This window comes from Tiliqua scincoides, chromosome 1 (genome assembly GCF_035046505.1).
Source record: "Tiliqua scincoides isolate rTilSci1 chromosome 1, rTilSci1.hap2, whole genome shotgun sequence".
Taxonomy (NCBI): domain Eukaryota; kingdom Metazoa; phylum Chordata; class Lepidosauria; order Squamata; family Scincidae; genus Tiliqua; species Tiliqua scincoides.
The window spans coordinates 238,007,374-238,021,418 of record NC_089821.1 but is presented as its reverse complement, the minus strand read 5'-3'; the positions used below and the strand labels follow the sequence as shown (position 1 = coordinate 238,021,418).

Below are 14,045 nucleotides of genomic sequence, written 5' to 3'. Positions count from 1 at the left end.
AGCGGTTGGCCCTCTTGATGGTGAGGGAGGGAAAGGGGAGATAAAAGGAGACTTAGAGATGGCAGAAAAATTAAATGAGTTCTTTGCATCTGACTTCATGGCAGAAGACCTCGGGCAAATACCGCTGCCAGAACGGCCCCTCCTGACCAAGGAATTAAGTCAGATAGAGGTTGAAAGAGAAGATGTTTCAGACCTCATTGATAAATTAAAGATCAATAAGTCACCGGGCCCGGATGGCATCCACCCAAGAGTTATTAAGGAATTGAAGAATGAAGTTGCTGATCTCTTGACTAAAATATGCAACTTGTCCCTCAAAATGGCCACAGTGCCAGAGAATTGGAGGATAGCAAATGTCACACCAATCTTTAAAAACGTAAAGAGGGGGAACCCAGAAAACTACAGGCCGGTCAGCCTAACATCTATACCGGGTAAGATGGTGGATTGCCTCATCAAAGATAGGATTTCAAAACACATAGACGAACAGGCCTTGCTGAGGGAGAATCAGCATGGCTTCTGTAAGGGTAAGTCTTGCGTCACAAACCTTTCAGAATTCTTTGAAAAGGTCAACAGGCATGTGGATGTGGGAGAACCTGTGGACATTATATATCTGGACTTTCAGAAGGTGTTCGAGATGGTCCCGCACCAAAGGCTACTGAAAAAACTCCACAGTCAGGTAATTAGAGGGCAGGTCCTCTCCTGGATTGAGAACTGGTTGAAGACCAGGAAACAGAGAGTGGGTGTCAATGGGCAATTTTCACAATGGAGAGAGGTGAAAAGCGGTGTGCCCCAAGGATCTGTCCTGGGACCGGTGCTCTTCAACCTCTTTATAAATGACCTAGAGACAGGGGTGAGCAGCGAGGTGGCTACGTTTGCAGACGACACCAAACTTCTCCGAGTGGTGAAGACCAGCCGTGATTGTGAGGAGCTCCAGAAGGATCTCTCCAAACTGGTAGAATGGGCAGCAAAATGGCAGATGTGTTTCAATGTAAGTAAGTGTAAAGTCATGCACATTGGGGCAAAAAAATCAAAACTTCACATATAGGCTAATGGGTTCTGAGCTGTCTGTGACAGATCAGGAGAGAGATCTTGGGGTGGTGGTGGACAGGCCAATGAAAGTGTCGACCCAATGTGCGGCAGCAGTAAAGAAGGCCAATTCTATGTTTGGGATCATTAGAAAAGGTATTGAGAACAAAACGGTTAATATTATAATGCCATTGTACAAATTGATGGTAAGGCCACACCTGGAGTATTTTGTCCAGTTCTGGTTGCCACATCTCAAAAAGGACATAGTAGAAATGGAAAAGGTGCAAAAGAGAGCAACTAAAATGATTACTCGGCTGGGGCACCTTCCTTATGAGGAAAGGCTATGACATTTGGGCCTCTTCAGCCTACAAAAGAGACACCTGAGGGGGGACATGATTGAGACATACAAAATTATGCATGGGAAGGATAAAGTGGATAGAGAGATGCTCTGTACACTCTCGCATAACACCAGAACCAGGAGACATCCACTAAAATTGAGTATTGGGAGGGTTAAGACAGACAAAAAAAAAAATTTCTTTACTCAGCGTGTGGTCGGTCTGTGGAACTCCTTGCCGCAGGATGTGGTGACGGCATCTGGCCTGGATGTCTTTAAAAGGGCATTGGACAAGTTTCTGGAGGAAAAATCCATTACGGGTTACAAGCCATGATGTTTATGTGCAACCTCCTAATTTTAAAAATGGGCTATGTCAGAATGCCAATGCAAGGGAGGGCACCAGGGTGCAGGTCTTTTTGTTATCTGGTGTGCTCCCTGGGGCATTTGGTGGGCCACTGTGAGATACAGGAAGCGGGACTAGATGGGCCTATGGCCTGATCCAGTGGGGCTGTTCTTATGTTCTTACAGTACAAAATGGAGATGATTATGAGACTCATATGGAGATTGTTTATGAAACTCGCATATAATCTATTTGTATAGACATAAAAGCTCAAACAACCCCCTTGCAAGCATTAACTTTAATCAGGCGTGTTGAAAACAAGCTTTCAGTACATGAGTAATGACTTCTTGTCTTTACTGGACCATCTACAGAGAATTTAGTGCTGGCAAAACGTGTCACGACTAAAAATTGCACAGACTTTGTTAGAACTAATGCTGATAAAACACAAGATGTTACTCTGCATGCTATCTACAGCAGCCTCCTTCAAATGAATTTTACCCATTTTCTTAAGGGAGAAATAGCCAGATCCTAATATCATTCTCCTTCCAAGATGCAACTTAAAATGAACCATGACTACAGGGTTGTTGCTAGAAATTATGTTTGGAAGATGCATCATGTAGTGATAATAGGTAGGGGGTCAAGCTATGAGGAACATATTCCCCCATCTACACCCAAAACAACTTCAGCGTGTGTGGTTTTTGCACATAACTGCCCCCCATCTCCCTTAAGACCCACTTACTACATGCAGCTGCCCTTATAGGTGATTGCTCATAATGTAACCATGCAGGCAGGCAGCCATGTGGTAAACCATTAGTGTAACCAGAGAATTAGCAAGGAACACCCACCTATGGCCAAGAGGAAATCTAATTATCAGTGATGCAAGGGTTTTGACTCCAGAAATTACAGAAGCTGTAACCTAAAATGAATGTACAAGAGCTCATGCTGTCCTCTTACACTCTGATTTTTTTTTTTTTTGCTTAATGAACCTTTCAGTGAAATTCAAAAGCTTACACAGCTTTAAATTTAGTTAGACCAATGGAGATGCTATCACCATTTTATGTTTCTATTTCTGTGTAATCAATACAGCCACCAAAATTTTGGTATTCTCTTTTTATGTATCCTTGAGGAGATATTTTAACATGTCAGCAGGGCCTGGACAGTCATGATTCTGTTATAATCCATAAATGTAAGCAAGCAAAAAGAAGCAGTATTAGTGATGGCTGAACAAGCTATGTCAAGAATCTAATTCAGAAGTAGGCAATAGCAGTGAGTTGTATTTACAAAAAAAAAAATTCAAAAGTTACAGTAGGGCAACATCTTTATCAAGACTAGAATATATGGTTATTATTATATGCACAGACATACATACAGAAAAAAGGTGAGAAGGAAAAGTAATAAGATGAAAAGAGCAAGAAGAAAAATCCAAGTCTGTAGAATGTAATACAGTAGTCTTGAAATGAAATGGTAGAGAAATTATATTAAATCTTTTTGCAACAACCACAGCCTACTATTGATCCAAAGCAGAGAAACATGGCTGTTTTCCTTTTTAAAATATAAATACCACCAGTTATTCAGTTTTGCATCATGGCATTCCTTATACTCATTTCTCCTTCCCAGCATGGTATGAAGGAATGATAAAATTGGCAATTCCTGGTATACTTCATGACCACTATCTGTTCTAGAGCTCATCTCACTAATCTGATCTTACCAATGGAGAATAAGGAAAAGCACCATCTCCTGGGGCCCTATTGTCTCTTGGTTCCTTTCTCCATAGTTATTTACTCTTTTCTTACTCTTTTCTTTTCTCTTACAAGGTGACACTGAATCATTCAGCAAGGCAAAAACCTACAGACTTTTTCCTCTGCAATTCTACTTATAATTACTTGGAAGTATGTCATATACTCAATGGGACATAACTGTCAGGAAAGCATGTACTGAATTGCAACCTAAACATAAGAAACTTTAGTTTGAGAACTGTGTTCCACATCATTCAGTGTTAAGTCATTCAGGTAATGCTCACCATACTTCCAAGGCCCAGCTGTTACTGTGTTTGCTCTCTCTCTCCTGCTTCTGTTAAGTTAAGGTTATGTTAAGAAAGGCACAGCCAAACAAAATGGTCTTCAAAAGGTGTCAGCAAGAAAAGAAAAGGAATAGGTACAGCAAATTTCCTCGGGGAGTGTCATGGATATGTACAGTTCAGGCCTAGTAGCATTGCAAGGCCTGAACCAAGCACTTTCCCTACAATTACCATGGCACTGAAAGAACGGTTATATGAAAGAGGCTCTAATTATTTCAGATATGTATTATTTCAACTAAAACAAGGAATGTACAATGCTGGGTATTTTACTCAAACAATTAGATACTCAGCATTAAACAAAAGTCAGCTGGGATTAACCAGTATAACAATAACAATATTCAGTAAAATGCTACTTTTATTAGGACCAGCTAATGTTCAACCATCAACTATGTTTAAAAAAGTAAACACAGTGTCTGAAAATTCAAACACATTCAACTGTTTGCCAGATAAAAGAAAATTCTCTCTCTCTCTCTCTCTCTCTCTCTCTCTCATTGACAAAAAGGAAATGATACTTGTGACACATATAGCAGACACAGGTGTTTTTACTAAATAAGGTGAAAAAGTTCTGAATTCTAAGATTGGCATATGACTATAGACAATCTAGTGTCATTTCCATAGCACTAACTAATATTCAATATCTGAGGTACATGACTGTACCAAAAGGAGAGAAGATTAAAGCAAAAAAATTGAGCCCATATAGACTGTTCAATTACTGCAAGGTGAGTTTTCTTATCCCATGGTGGTGAAGAGGTTTGGGAGGTGAACTTAGACCTGAAAGATCCAGGTTCAAATCCCCCTTCAGCCATGAAGCTTCCTGAGTGACCTTAGGTCAGTCACTTTCTCTCAGCCTCACCTACCTCACAGGGTTGTTGGGAGGACAAAAGGAGGAGAGCAGCCGTGTATAGTACCCTGAGCTGTTTGGAGGAAGGGTGGTATAAAAATGTGAAAAATAAATAAATGGTAGCCTGAGTTGTCCGTAGCATCCTGTCAGGTAATAAGGAGAATATCAGGTGGAGGTATGGTAAATACTGTGGCAAACCAGCATACTCATCCATTAGTCATCAACTACAACTACTTTTTTTTTTAGTGTTTACAACAATCTTAAACCCTTTTCTGCAGACACATAATGAAAGCACTTGCAAAACAGATGGACAGATAGACAACAGTGCAATCTGCTATCACTTTCTATCCAATCTGCTATCCAATTCTTTCAAGGGGATAGTTAAAGTATTCTTATCTATTTTCCACTGAAATAAGCGGAACTGAAAAAGTGCTTAAATTCCCCTGGAAGTTTTCAAAACAGTTGGTTGTCAACAATAATTGTAAGGAGGTAAAATGGCATGAAACACAGTTGGACAAAATTTCCAGCTTTCCAAGCCTGAAGGCAACATATAATTCTTCTCAGCACAAGTACTTCAGATTTTCCACCCTTGCTTAAGAGCATCATTAATGACAGTAGTTATTATACAATTTGAACAGATTCTCAGTGATGAAGTAACCCACAAACAGCCCAAACCTATCCTTTCCCTCATCATAGCATGCAGCCATGGAAAAATGGGCTGCACTGCATGCTATGGGGGTAGATCAGGAAGCTTGGGAGATTTAAGGGGAAATATTTTCCCTTACCTCCCTGTAAACCTCCCACGCATCAATGGGTCTCCTTGCACCAGCTCTGTGACTGGCACAAGTTCAAGGAAAGAAAGGGGGCATGCTAGGAGGCGAGGGAGGGGACAGCATCCAGCGCAAGTCACCCAAGCCAGGTGCCATTCACCCCACCCTCCCCCCACTGCCAACTGATCATCATCCATGGGCACTTCTTAGTCCACTGGTGCACTGGGTCTCCGCAGTGGCAGTTCAGAAGCGCCTGGCTCTGCACACTTCCAGAGCACCTTCAGCAATGCCGGAAAGCGCATTCCACCATTGGAATGCTAGTTCTGGTGGTGGCCCACCTCTACAGGATTGGACCATAAGCTGAGGATATTTAAAGACTAACAGTGAGCATGAGAATAACCTTTTTAAAAATGATACTTATGAACTTCCGCATGATACAAAGATACGGCTAGTTCTGCCTTGCTTCATGTTTTGATACGGCAACACATTATAGAATGAAATTTGCCCGATAACTCTGGAAGACCTAGGTTCAATTCAATATGGCAATGAAACCCTCAATTCTTTGTTTAAACCTTCAAAACAACACTGAATTAGGACAGAAGTGATGCATATGTTGTTTAGTTGAATGAATTTCATCGCTAGTTAACTCAGTACATTTGTGGAAGAAGGAAATTCTTGAGATGGAGGGGTTACGCTTTTGGTAGTCAAACTGGTCTTATTGCAACAGAGGGGCAGGATGGACAAAGAAACAATTATATTACAAAAAATATGTCCCAAAAACTGAGCACCAAGTGTCTGGCACAAGCTGCCAAAAACGTTTTTAAGCTTTGTCCCACTTCTACGCAAATACTTCTACAAGCTGTTTTGTCTGACTTTATGCGTCCTCTTAATCTGCTTTCCCTGGCACAGAACCCCTTTTATGTCATCGTACTTCTCTCCCCACTGCTATTTGAAATATATGCTTGACTGCCTATGGTATTGACATACCAGCGGTAACCAAACCATTCCTCAGATATCACAGCTTTAATTTTGTCCCTTGAACCCTGTGGGATTCCATATAAAATATGGAAAAGAACAAGTGTAGGTGCTGTATTACAGGAGAAAAGAAATGCAAATGAACGACAAGAAGCATACTTTGGTATCCTGTTTCTTAGGAATATAATCTGGTGCTCGTTTTCTTTCTTCTATACCTAACACTGACATTTTAAAGGCAATTTCCTTAAAGAACATTTTAATGCAACAATCTGCTATTGGATCTTTTTCTTAGATTTGAAAGCTGCAGTCAAAAATGTGTTGGCTTCCTTACAAGTCACATCCACTTCTAAACTAAAATGAGCTATTTTCTCTAACTCCCTCATAAGAGCTCAAACTGTTTTAATAAAAAGAAACATAACGCTCAATGCAGCAGACAGTTAAGGATATTTATGTCAATGAGATTGAAAAGCGCTTAACTGTACTTGACTACAAACATTTAATTCTTAGACCTCCTTTCATTGCTCTGTTCGTACTTCCATCTACTCTTTCTCAGCAAGTATATAGAAATCTACCAAAAAAGGAAAAGAGAAGAAACACTGCCAATGAGCTCATGGTGCTGTTTTATCCAACAATCTTGTAAGGAAGGCTAGAACCAGCAACAGTGAATTGCTCAATGTGAATCACACAAGTCTAATCACACAAGTTATTAACTCTGCAAACTGACCCAATTGGTTGTTAGTTTTAGCTATTAAGACCAAGGAAGGGCACAGGAAAACAAGGCAAAACCACAGGTGGAGGGGTAAGGAGGGGATTTAGTGGTTTGCCCTCCAGAGATTGGGATCAATTGCCCCATATGCACTTTTTTTAAATTAAAAAAATTTTCAACTGAAGATTCAGGCTGTGGACTCCTAAAAGCTCCCCAACCCCCTGCCCTGCTTTTGTACCCACTCTCCCCCTGAAAACTGCAAGATTAAGGACTTGTATGCATGGGATTCCCAGTGAGCTTCTCAGCTGAACAGGGATTTCAAACAGAGGGTGAAAATAAGCATAATACCAAAAGAGGGCCTTCAGGGGTCCTTTGGCTACAGCGCGAGTCCGGTTTACTTCCAAGCTTGACAACTGAAAGATGTATATATTTAGAAACCAAGCACAAGGTTTGTGCTTACATCAGTCTTTCCTTTCATATTTCAGGGGTCTATCTGTATTTATCCTTCCTTTCAAAAATATGTATGCTTACCTGTTCTTGGTCACACTTTATCATAACAACGCAATCCCTTTCTTAAAAGCGCAAAACTATGCAAAGTATTGCAGTATTGGTGTCTCAGTGTCATTATGTCAGTCATGTATTAGTAAATACTAATATTTGTTTTACACATTTAGGGGAAGTTTGGATGAAGTCCTGCTGGTGTGAGGGCAACAGAACAGTGCCTCAAACAGCGGAGAGACCACAACCCCTTATCTTAAACAAATCCATGGAAGATAGACCAATTACTGGTTTTTACCTAAATGGAACCTCCGGGCACTAGATGTAGGGAATATAATCACTTTCAGGCCCTGCTTGGATTTAGGGTTTTCAGAAGCCAATGCTTAGAGCCAAGAGTTTGGTCCAGAGGAGGTGCAAGTGGATAGGATAGGAACAGCTGCCAAAAGAGCTAGGAAAGGAACCAGCCAGACTAGAATGAAAAAGTAGAAAAGAAGGGTAACAGCAGGTAGAGTTCATAGAAGCAGAGACTTTGGTAGGAAAGCACAAAGTAACCTTGTTGCTTGGACAAGAAACTACCTCAAAATTATTATGAACAGCCCAAAAGCTCTCAATGAGCAAACTGGGTGGAAGGGATTACAGTTCAACAGAAGGAAGGTAAAAAGGGAAGAAAGAGTTATGAAATTTTTGCTTTCAGCAAAAGATGTGGGGCAGAAGCAAGAGGTGTGATCACAGTTCAAGAATTATCAAGTTGTAGCATTTTGTCTTACAAAGCTGAAAGAGGATGCACAAGGAAGTACTGGATCAGACCTAAGTTGTTCCAACTTGCTGATGGATTAAATCAGAGTAGACATGAGCAAGAATGAATCATACATTTACAAAAGTTAGCTGGGAAATTCTACAACAATAATCATGCTGCTCCCTTTCCCCATTTCCGAGTTACCCAATTACTTGGGGGGATCCCAGATTCTCCCCTTTTTTGAAAAGCAAATCTGGGAACAACATAATCACACAACACAAACTTATGTATATTAATGTCTTTTCTGCTATACAATAGTTTATTTGACTGACCCTTGGGTTGAATTTTTTTTTTTTGAGTGCTGAATTAAATGAACTTTAAAACAACAACAAATACCAAGCATACACAAAAAGTGCAATCCTATGCATGTCTACTCAAAAAGAAAATTCTACTGAGTTCAATGGGACTTACTCTGAGATAAGGGTATATAGGATGGCAGCCATAATTTATACCAGTGTTTCTCAAGGTTTGTCCTCCACCATACCACTTTACATGGTCCACCTATTCAAAGTACCACCAGAAGTAACTTGCAGTGACATAATCACCAGTTACTTCTGGGTTGGGAGGCCAGATGCAACAGACAAACACCAGTAAGACTCAGGGTGGACGGGAGGGCTTTTTGAATGTGGAAAAGCATGCTTTGGTGCTCTGCCTGCTGAACTGAGGGCCCAAACCTAAGCAATCCCAAGGGCTGCCATAGAATCAAGTAGCCCCATTGTGGGCTACTTCCCTTACGTGGGGGAAGGGGACAAAGTCCCCTTCTCCTGTGGAGCCAGCAACAGTTGCCCTTTCGCACACAGGATGCTGCAGCAGCTATTTCGGTGCTGTGGCAGCCCCGGTGGAACAGGCAGCTCAGGATAGGGTTGTAAGCCTCCTATACTGCTATCTGTTGCATCACATTCCTGGTCTCACTGCCAGACAGCAGGTGTCCAGGGGTCCTGTGAGTACCACCAGACACCATCTCAAGTACCACTGGTGATACCCATACCACCAGTTGAGAAACACTGGTTTATATTCCACTAGCAAAGTGGAGAGAGGTGCAGATGGGGACAGACCCTGTATCCTCAAGTTCCTTGGACACTATGAATTTAGTCAGAAAAACCCAGCCACATGAATTTACCAATAAGAAAAGGAAAGTTCAGAAACAACCTCAACATCCTTGGAAAGGCGGAGGGGGGAGCCAGGAAATTATAGTGGTATGCTGCCATTTTTTAATGTGTATTCTTATAAATGTTGTAACTGACTTCAGTCCTTTTGTGGAGAATACAGGTTGGTTATATGTTGTCAAAATAATGACTTTAGGTCTGCATCTATAGCAGAACTATGACACATCTTCTGTATCTCAATACATGTATTAGTCTTTTAGGTGTCACATTGCTCTTTGTTTTTGTTGCTGCAATAGACTGTTACAGTTAACCTTCCAGAACATGCAACAACTGTGTAAACCAGTGATATAAAGTGGACTGAAGAGCACATTAAAAAATGTCTCAGATCTTAGGGATTCTGAAGGCCATAAGATCCACCTCAAGATTGTCCAATTTTCCTAGCAGAATTATGAAGGTCAAAAACTACAGTTGTACACTATTCATCCTTGTGGAGGATTTATTTCAAGCATCTTGCTATTTCCAGGACTAACAACAAGAGTCAAAGACCATCTTCAGCCTATAAAATTATGCTCCTCAACCTGTTTAGCACTGTACAGTATTCATAACATACAAAAGTTTGAACTCAAGGAGATCAAAGCTGTAGCCACTTTTAAGAAAACTACCTGTTTTTCAGGTCATACCACCTACACTACCTGAGTGACTGCCATTTCCCATCTCTGGTGTTTCTTCCTGCCCAGCAAAATATATATAGCTGCACTGAGGTACAATAAATTTCAGGACAATCAAACTAAAATGTTTTAAAACAACTTGTATGAACTTCACATAGGAGTGATTACTAAATGCATAATTCACTTTTTCACACTTTACAGGTTTCCATAATACAGGATTCATACATTTTGTGTATTGTCACATACAAGAGTGAAATTTAGGATACAATCAATGTGGCACAGCTTTTTATGTTTAGGTGCAGACACCAAGCAATGACTATCAAGAAAGGTGCTGAGGTCTCAGAGGCATGTCAGTAAAGCAGTCTAAGGCCACTTCCAGATAGAGGCTCAGTTCAGACGTAACACCAAATCATGTTACAAGAACAAGCCATGGGTCATGTGCTCCCTCCTTGTCTCACACACCCTTCCCTGGCTTTTGATTTTTTGGCAGACTATAGTTCGCTGTTACATCTGATCCCTCTGCAGGGAGGAGCTCATGAGCCTGTGGTTATGTCCAAACAGCTTTTAATATTTTGCAGGTGATCAGGACTTAGAATCAGAGTGCCTTTCATCCTCAATCCCTACATTCAGAATGCCAATCCTCATCCCAACTGTTGTCAGTCCTGAAAGTCTAGCAAGTTCAACATGGGAGCTGACAATGTTCCAAAACAGCAATGGAAGTGCTAAACTTTCAAACTAGGGTAGCATCTTTACTCTCTGTTTGTTGGGGTTTCTTCCTGGTTTGGCTGCTAATGCCTCTACTAGAATGACTGATCTGTACTTGATACCAACCAGCTTCCAAGCACAGAAGAATTTGGAATAGCTAGTCAAAGAAAGTATAACATGCTTTAGGGAAAGAGCATTCAGCAACATTTTTTTCTAATCTGTCTAATATTACGCTTGTACTTGGAAGAGTTTCATTATTTAAGTACTAACTCACATGAAATGAAATACTTCAAGTGTTGCAAGAATTGAATACAATGGCATTATAAAAATGATAAAACCTCCTCCATCAGCAGCAAGAAACACGGCTTTGCACAATAATCAATTTAAAATATATACCATGCTTATCCAAAACCATTCTGCCTGTTACAGTGCACACCTATCTCTCATTGGAAGCAGCTGGGGTGGCTTCCAAGTCATTAATTTATCCTAGTCAGAATTTAAAAGATGAAAAGTGGAATTATATATGCCATATAGCAACACTGAAAACCAATTTTCCAACAACTTAGTTTTGCTTTATTTAAGATCAAAGAATTGTTGAAATATTGAGAAAGCTCAATTATCACTGGAATGATAATTTCAATTCACTTGCTTTTCATTTTATTTTAAGTTTTCCATCTCCTGTTTGGACACTTGACACATGATAAAATTATCATGCTCACTGTACATTCAAGGCAAGAGTTTTAAGCTGGCACCCATTTCACTCACAGGAATGCAGAGCCAAATAACTCTCAGACAATGTCTTTCAAGATCATTTCATTTAGATTTGACTAGATTTCACAGTCGCTCCCAACAAAATTAAACCACCACATTGGAAAAGCAATAGTTTCTCTCGATTTTGGCATATCTTTCTATCCAATCTGTGGGTTTTCAAAAAAATATAGAGATCCCGAGGAGCCCTCCACCCCCTCACTACAACTTAAAGTATGGATTCTAATAAAGTTATATTTCCCTTCAGCACTTTAGAAGTATTATCATAAACAGACAGAGGGATGCCAAACAGCCTGTGTGGCATGATGCTTATTACAAAGCCCTTCAAAGAAGACCTAAGGAATTTACAACACGTATGAAGAGATTAAAATTCTAAAAAGGATTAGCAAGGACAAGTAAGGATCCGTGAGACTTACCTACTCGGAAGTTGGGTGCTGTCAAGGTGTCAGCAGCATGCCCATTTTCACTAATCAGCGTGGTGGTATTTCCTTTCTCGCAGCTGTTTTGACAGGTGCCTTTTTTACAAGTTACTTTACAGATGCTGGGTGTAAAGACCACCTTGATGCGTCCCGTGTGATTTCCCACTGGGAGCAAAGGCAAGGAAAAAAAGAAAAACAAACAGGTCACTCTTGTAGCCATTGATTTTCTTCAAATGTTTTACTTTCAAAAATGGTTTTTGAAGAAGTATAAAGTTCTGAATGAAGGAGAGCAGATTTCAGTGCTCTCTCCTAGATATCCAGTGGTGTCTCTGAAACAGAAGTAGGAAGCTTAGCAAACAGGACTCCGGGATCCACTCCAAAACCACATTTAAAGTCAAGTCACTGGAGTGGGATTAGTAATCACAATGCTGCACTTTATTCACAGTCAAATAGCAATACCAAGGGCATGACAGCTTAAATAGCCAACCCTGACAGGCAGATGTAATGTAAAGCGAATGGCTGTTCACCTAAGGGTGAATAAACTCTTGCGTCCTCCCCTCCCACATACTTTTACTGTTTCTACACTTATTAAGTCACTATTTGTAGCCCGACCCCTGGAAATGTTTTAGGCATGCGGCATGTCTGAAAACATCTGTCTCAAATCTCCTGGCACCCCTGCCTGAAGTGAACAAATCCTGTGACGTTGCTGCCGGGACCCTTTATTTTTTTTTCCACATATTTTTGGAACACTCACTCTAGTGTGGATTTACATAGTATAGGTTTTGACTTTGTCATCAACTACTGGCAGTTAAACCAAGGTTTCAGTTCTGGAAGATTGCCAGCGGTGAAAACAAAGTTTCTGAGCAAGACCTGTCACTGACGGGGAGGGGGCTGGCTGAGCTCAGGTATGTTCTTCGGACACTTTCCCTCAGCTAGTTTGACTTGCTCTTAGAAGATGGAAAGTTATGCAGAATTTTCTGAATGGTTATATATGTGTTTGGTTGAATAAGCTCTCCATTCTCTCTCACTTTTTTCATTTTAAAGTACATTATTTTAAAAAGGCTTCAAACAGGTGTATCAAAGTACATACATGTGCCCAACCTGTCAAAATTCGAGGGCAGCTTTCTTAGTAACTAACATACAAAACTAATATTGAGAGTTATAGTGATCGTGATATTATTTCATTTTATACAAGTTGACCAAGACAGATTTCTTTACAGATTTTACATTTGTTTTAAAACATTCTCAAGGGGCTCTCTCTCCTTTTCCTGATCCTTGCACAGCACTGCAAAAGACTAGAACACTGGATCTTTGGCTTATCTAAGATACAACTGCCCTCTGGGAAAAAATTATGAGCAATGCTTATGAAAATGGAGCGCACTTCCCAACATCAAAAGAATATAATTTAGCATTGGCTTTTAAAAGAGGGAATGAAAGAAAGGAGAACTGTGCCAGCTGATTCATCTGCAGGCAGGGTCATTCAGCTGTTTGCCCACCAGCTGCACAGCAAATGCTCCCAACCTAATCCTAAACAGACAGCTATCAAACATGGTTAAAGCAAGCCTCTTTAAGCCAATTAAAAAATTTGAACTTCACCTTCCTCCAAATATAACTAGGGCTTCAATCCTAGTTGCATGTAGTTGGGAATAAGCCTCACTGAACTCAAAAAGAACCTCTGTCCACATAAACATGCACAGGAGCACACTGCTCATCACTTTTGCACACTGCTTAATGCCAGAGTTTAAAATGTGCTCAAAGAACACACACGGTCATATAAGCCTTCCCTCCACCTACATGGTTGATTGTGAGATCAATCTAGGCTGTGCACTCTGCACAGCTGTTTTAGCACTTAAGGCTTGGCAGGTCCCTTCTGAGGGATACTTCTCACACTTCCAATTTTATAAAACAACAGCTGCCATATGGATGTGACTTAGCCAGAACAGAGACCAATAGTTACCTAGCTGTGATCAGTCTTCGCCCGTAAGCTTTAGCAAAGTAAGATAAAGAAAAGAGAGTATA

The 14,045-nt window shown here is 40.5% G+C and overlaps 1 protein-coding gene across 9 annotated transcripts in view; it reads right to left on the bottom strand.

Annotated features, from left to right (window-relative positions):
• The window catches only part of LTBP1 (latent transforming growth factor beta binding protein 1), a 244,734-nt gene that overhangs the window by 159,706 nt on the left and 70,983 nt on the right, over positions 1-14,045 (bottom strand). For 7 of the 9 annotated variants that reach the window (XM_066618199.1, XM_066618207.1, XM_066618215.1 and 4 more), the window contains exon 5: positions 12,024-12,191. In XM_066618199.1, coding sequence (XP_066474296.1) covers positions 12,024-12,191 — 168 coding nt within the window. Of the gene's footprint in view, positions 1-12,023; positions 12,247-14,045 lie in introns of those variants that run through there. The other 2 variants (XM_066618259.1, XM_066618266.1) reach the window with 1 other exon arrangement.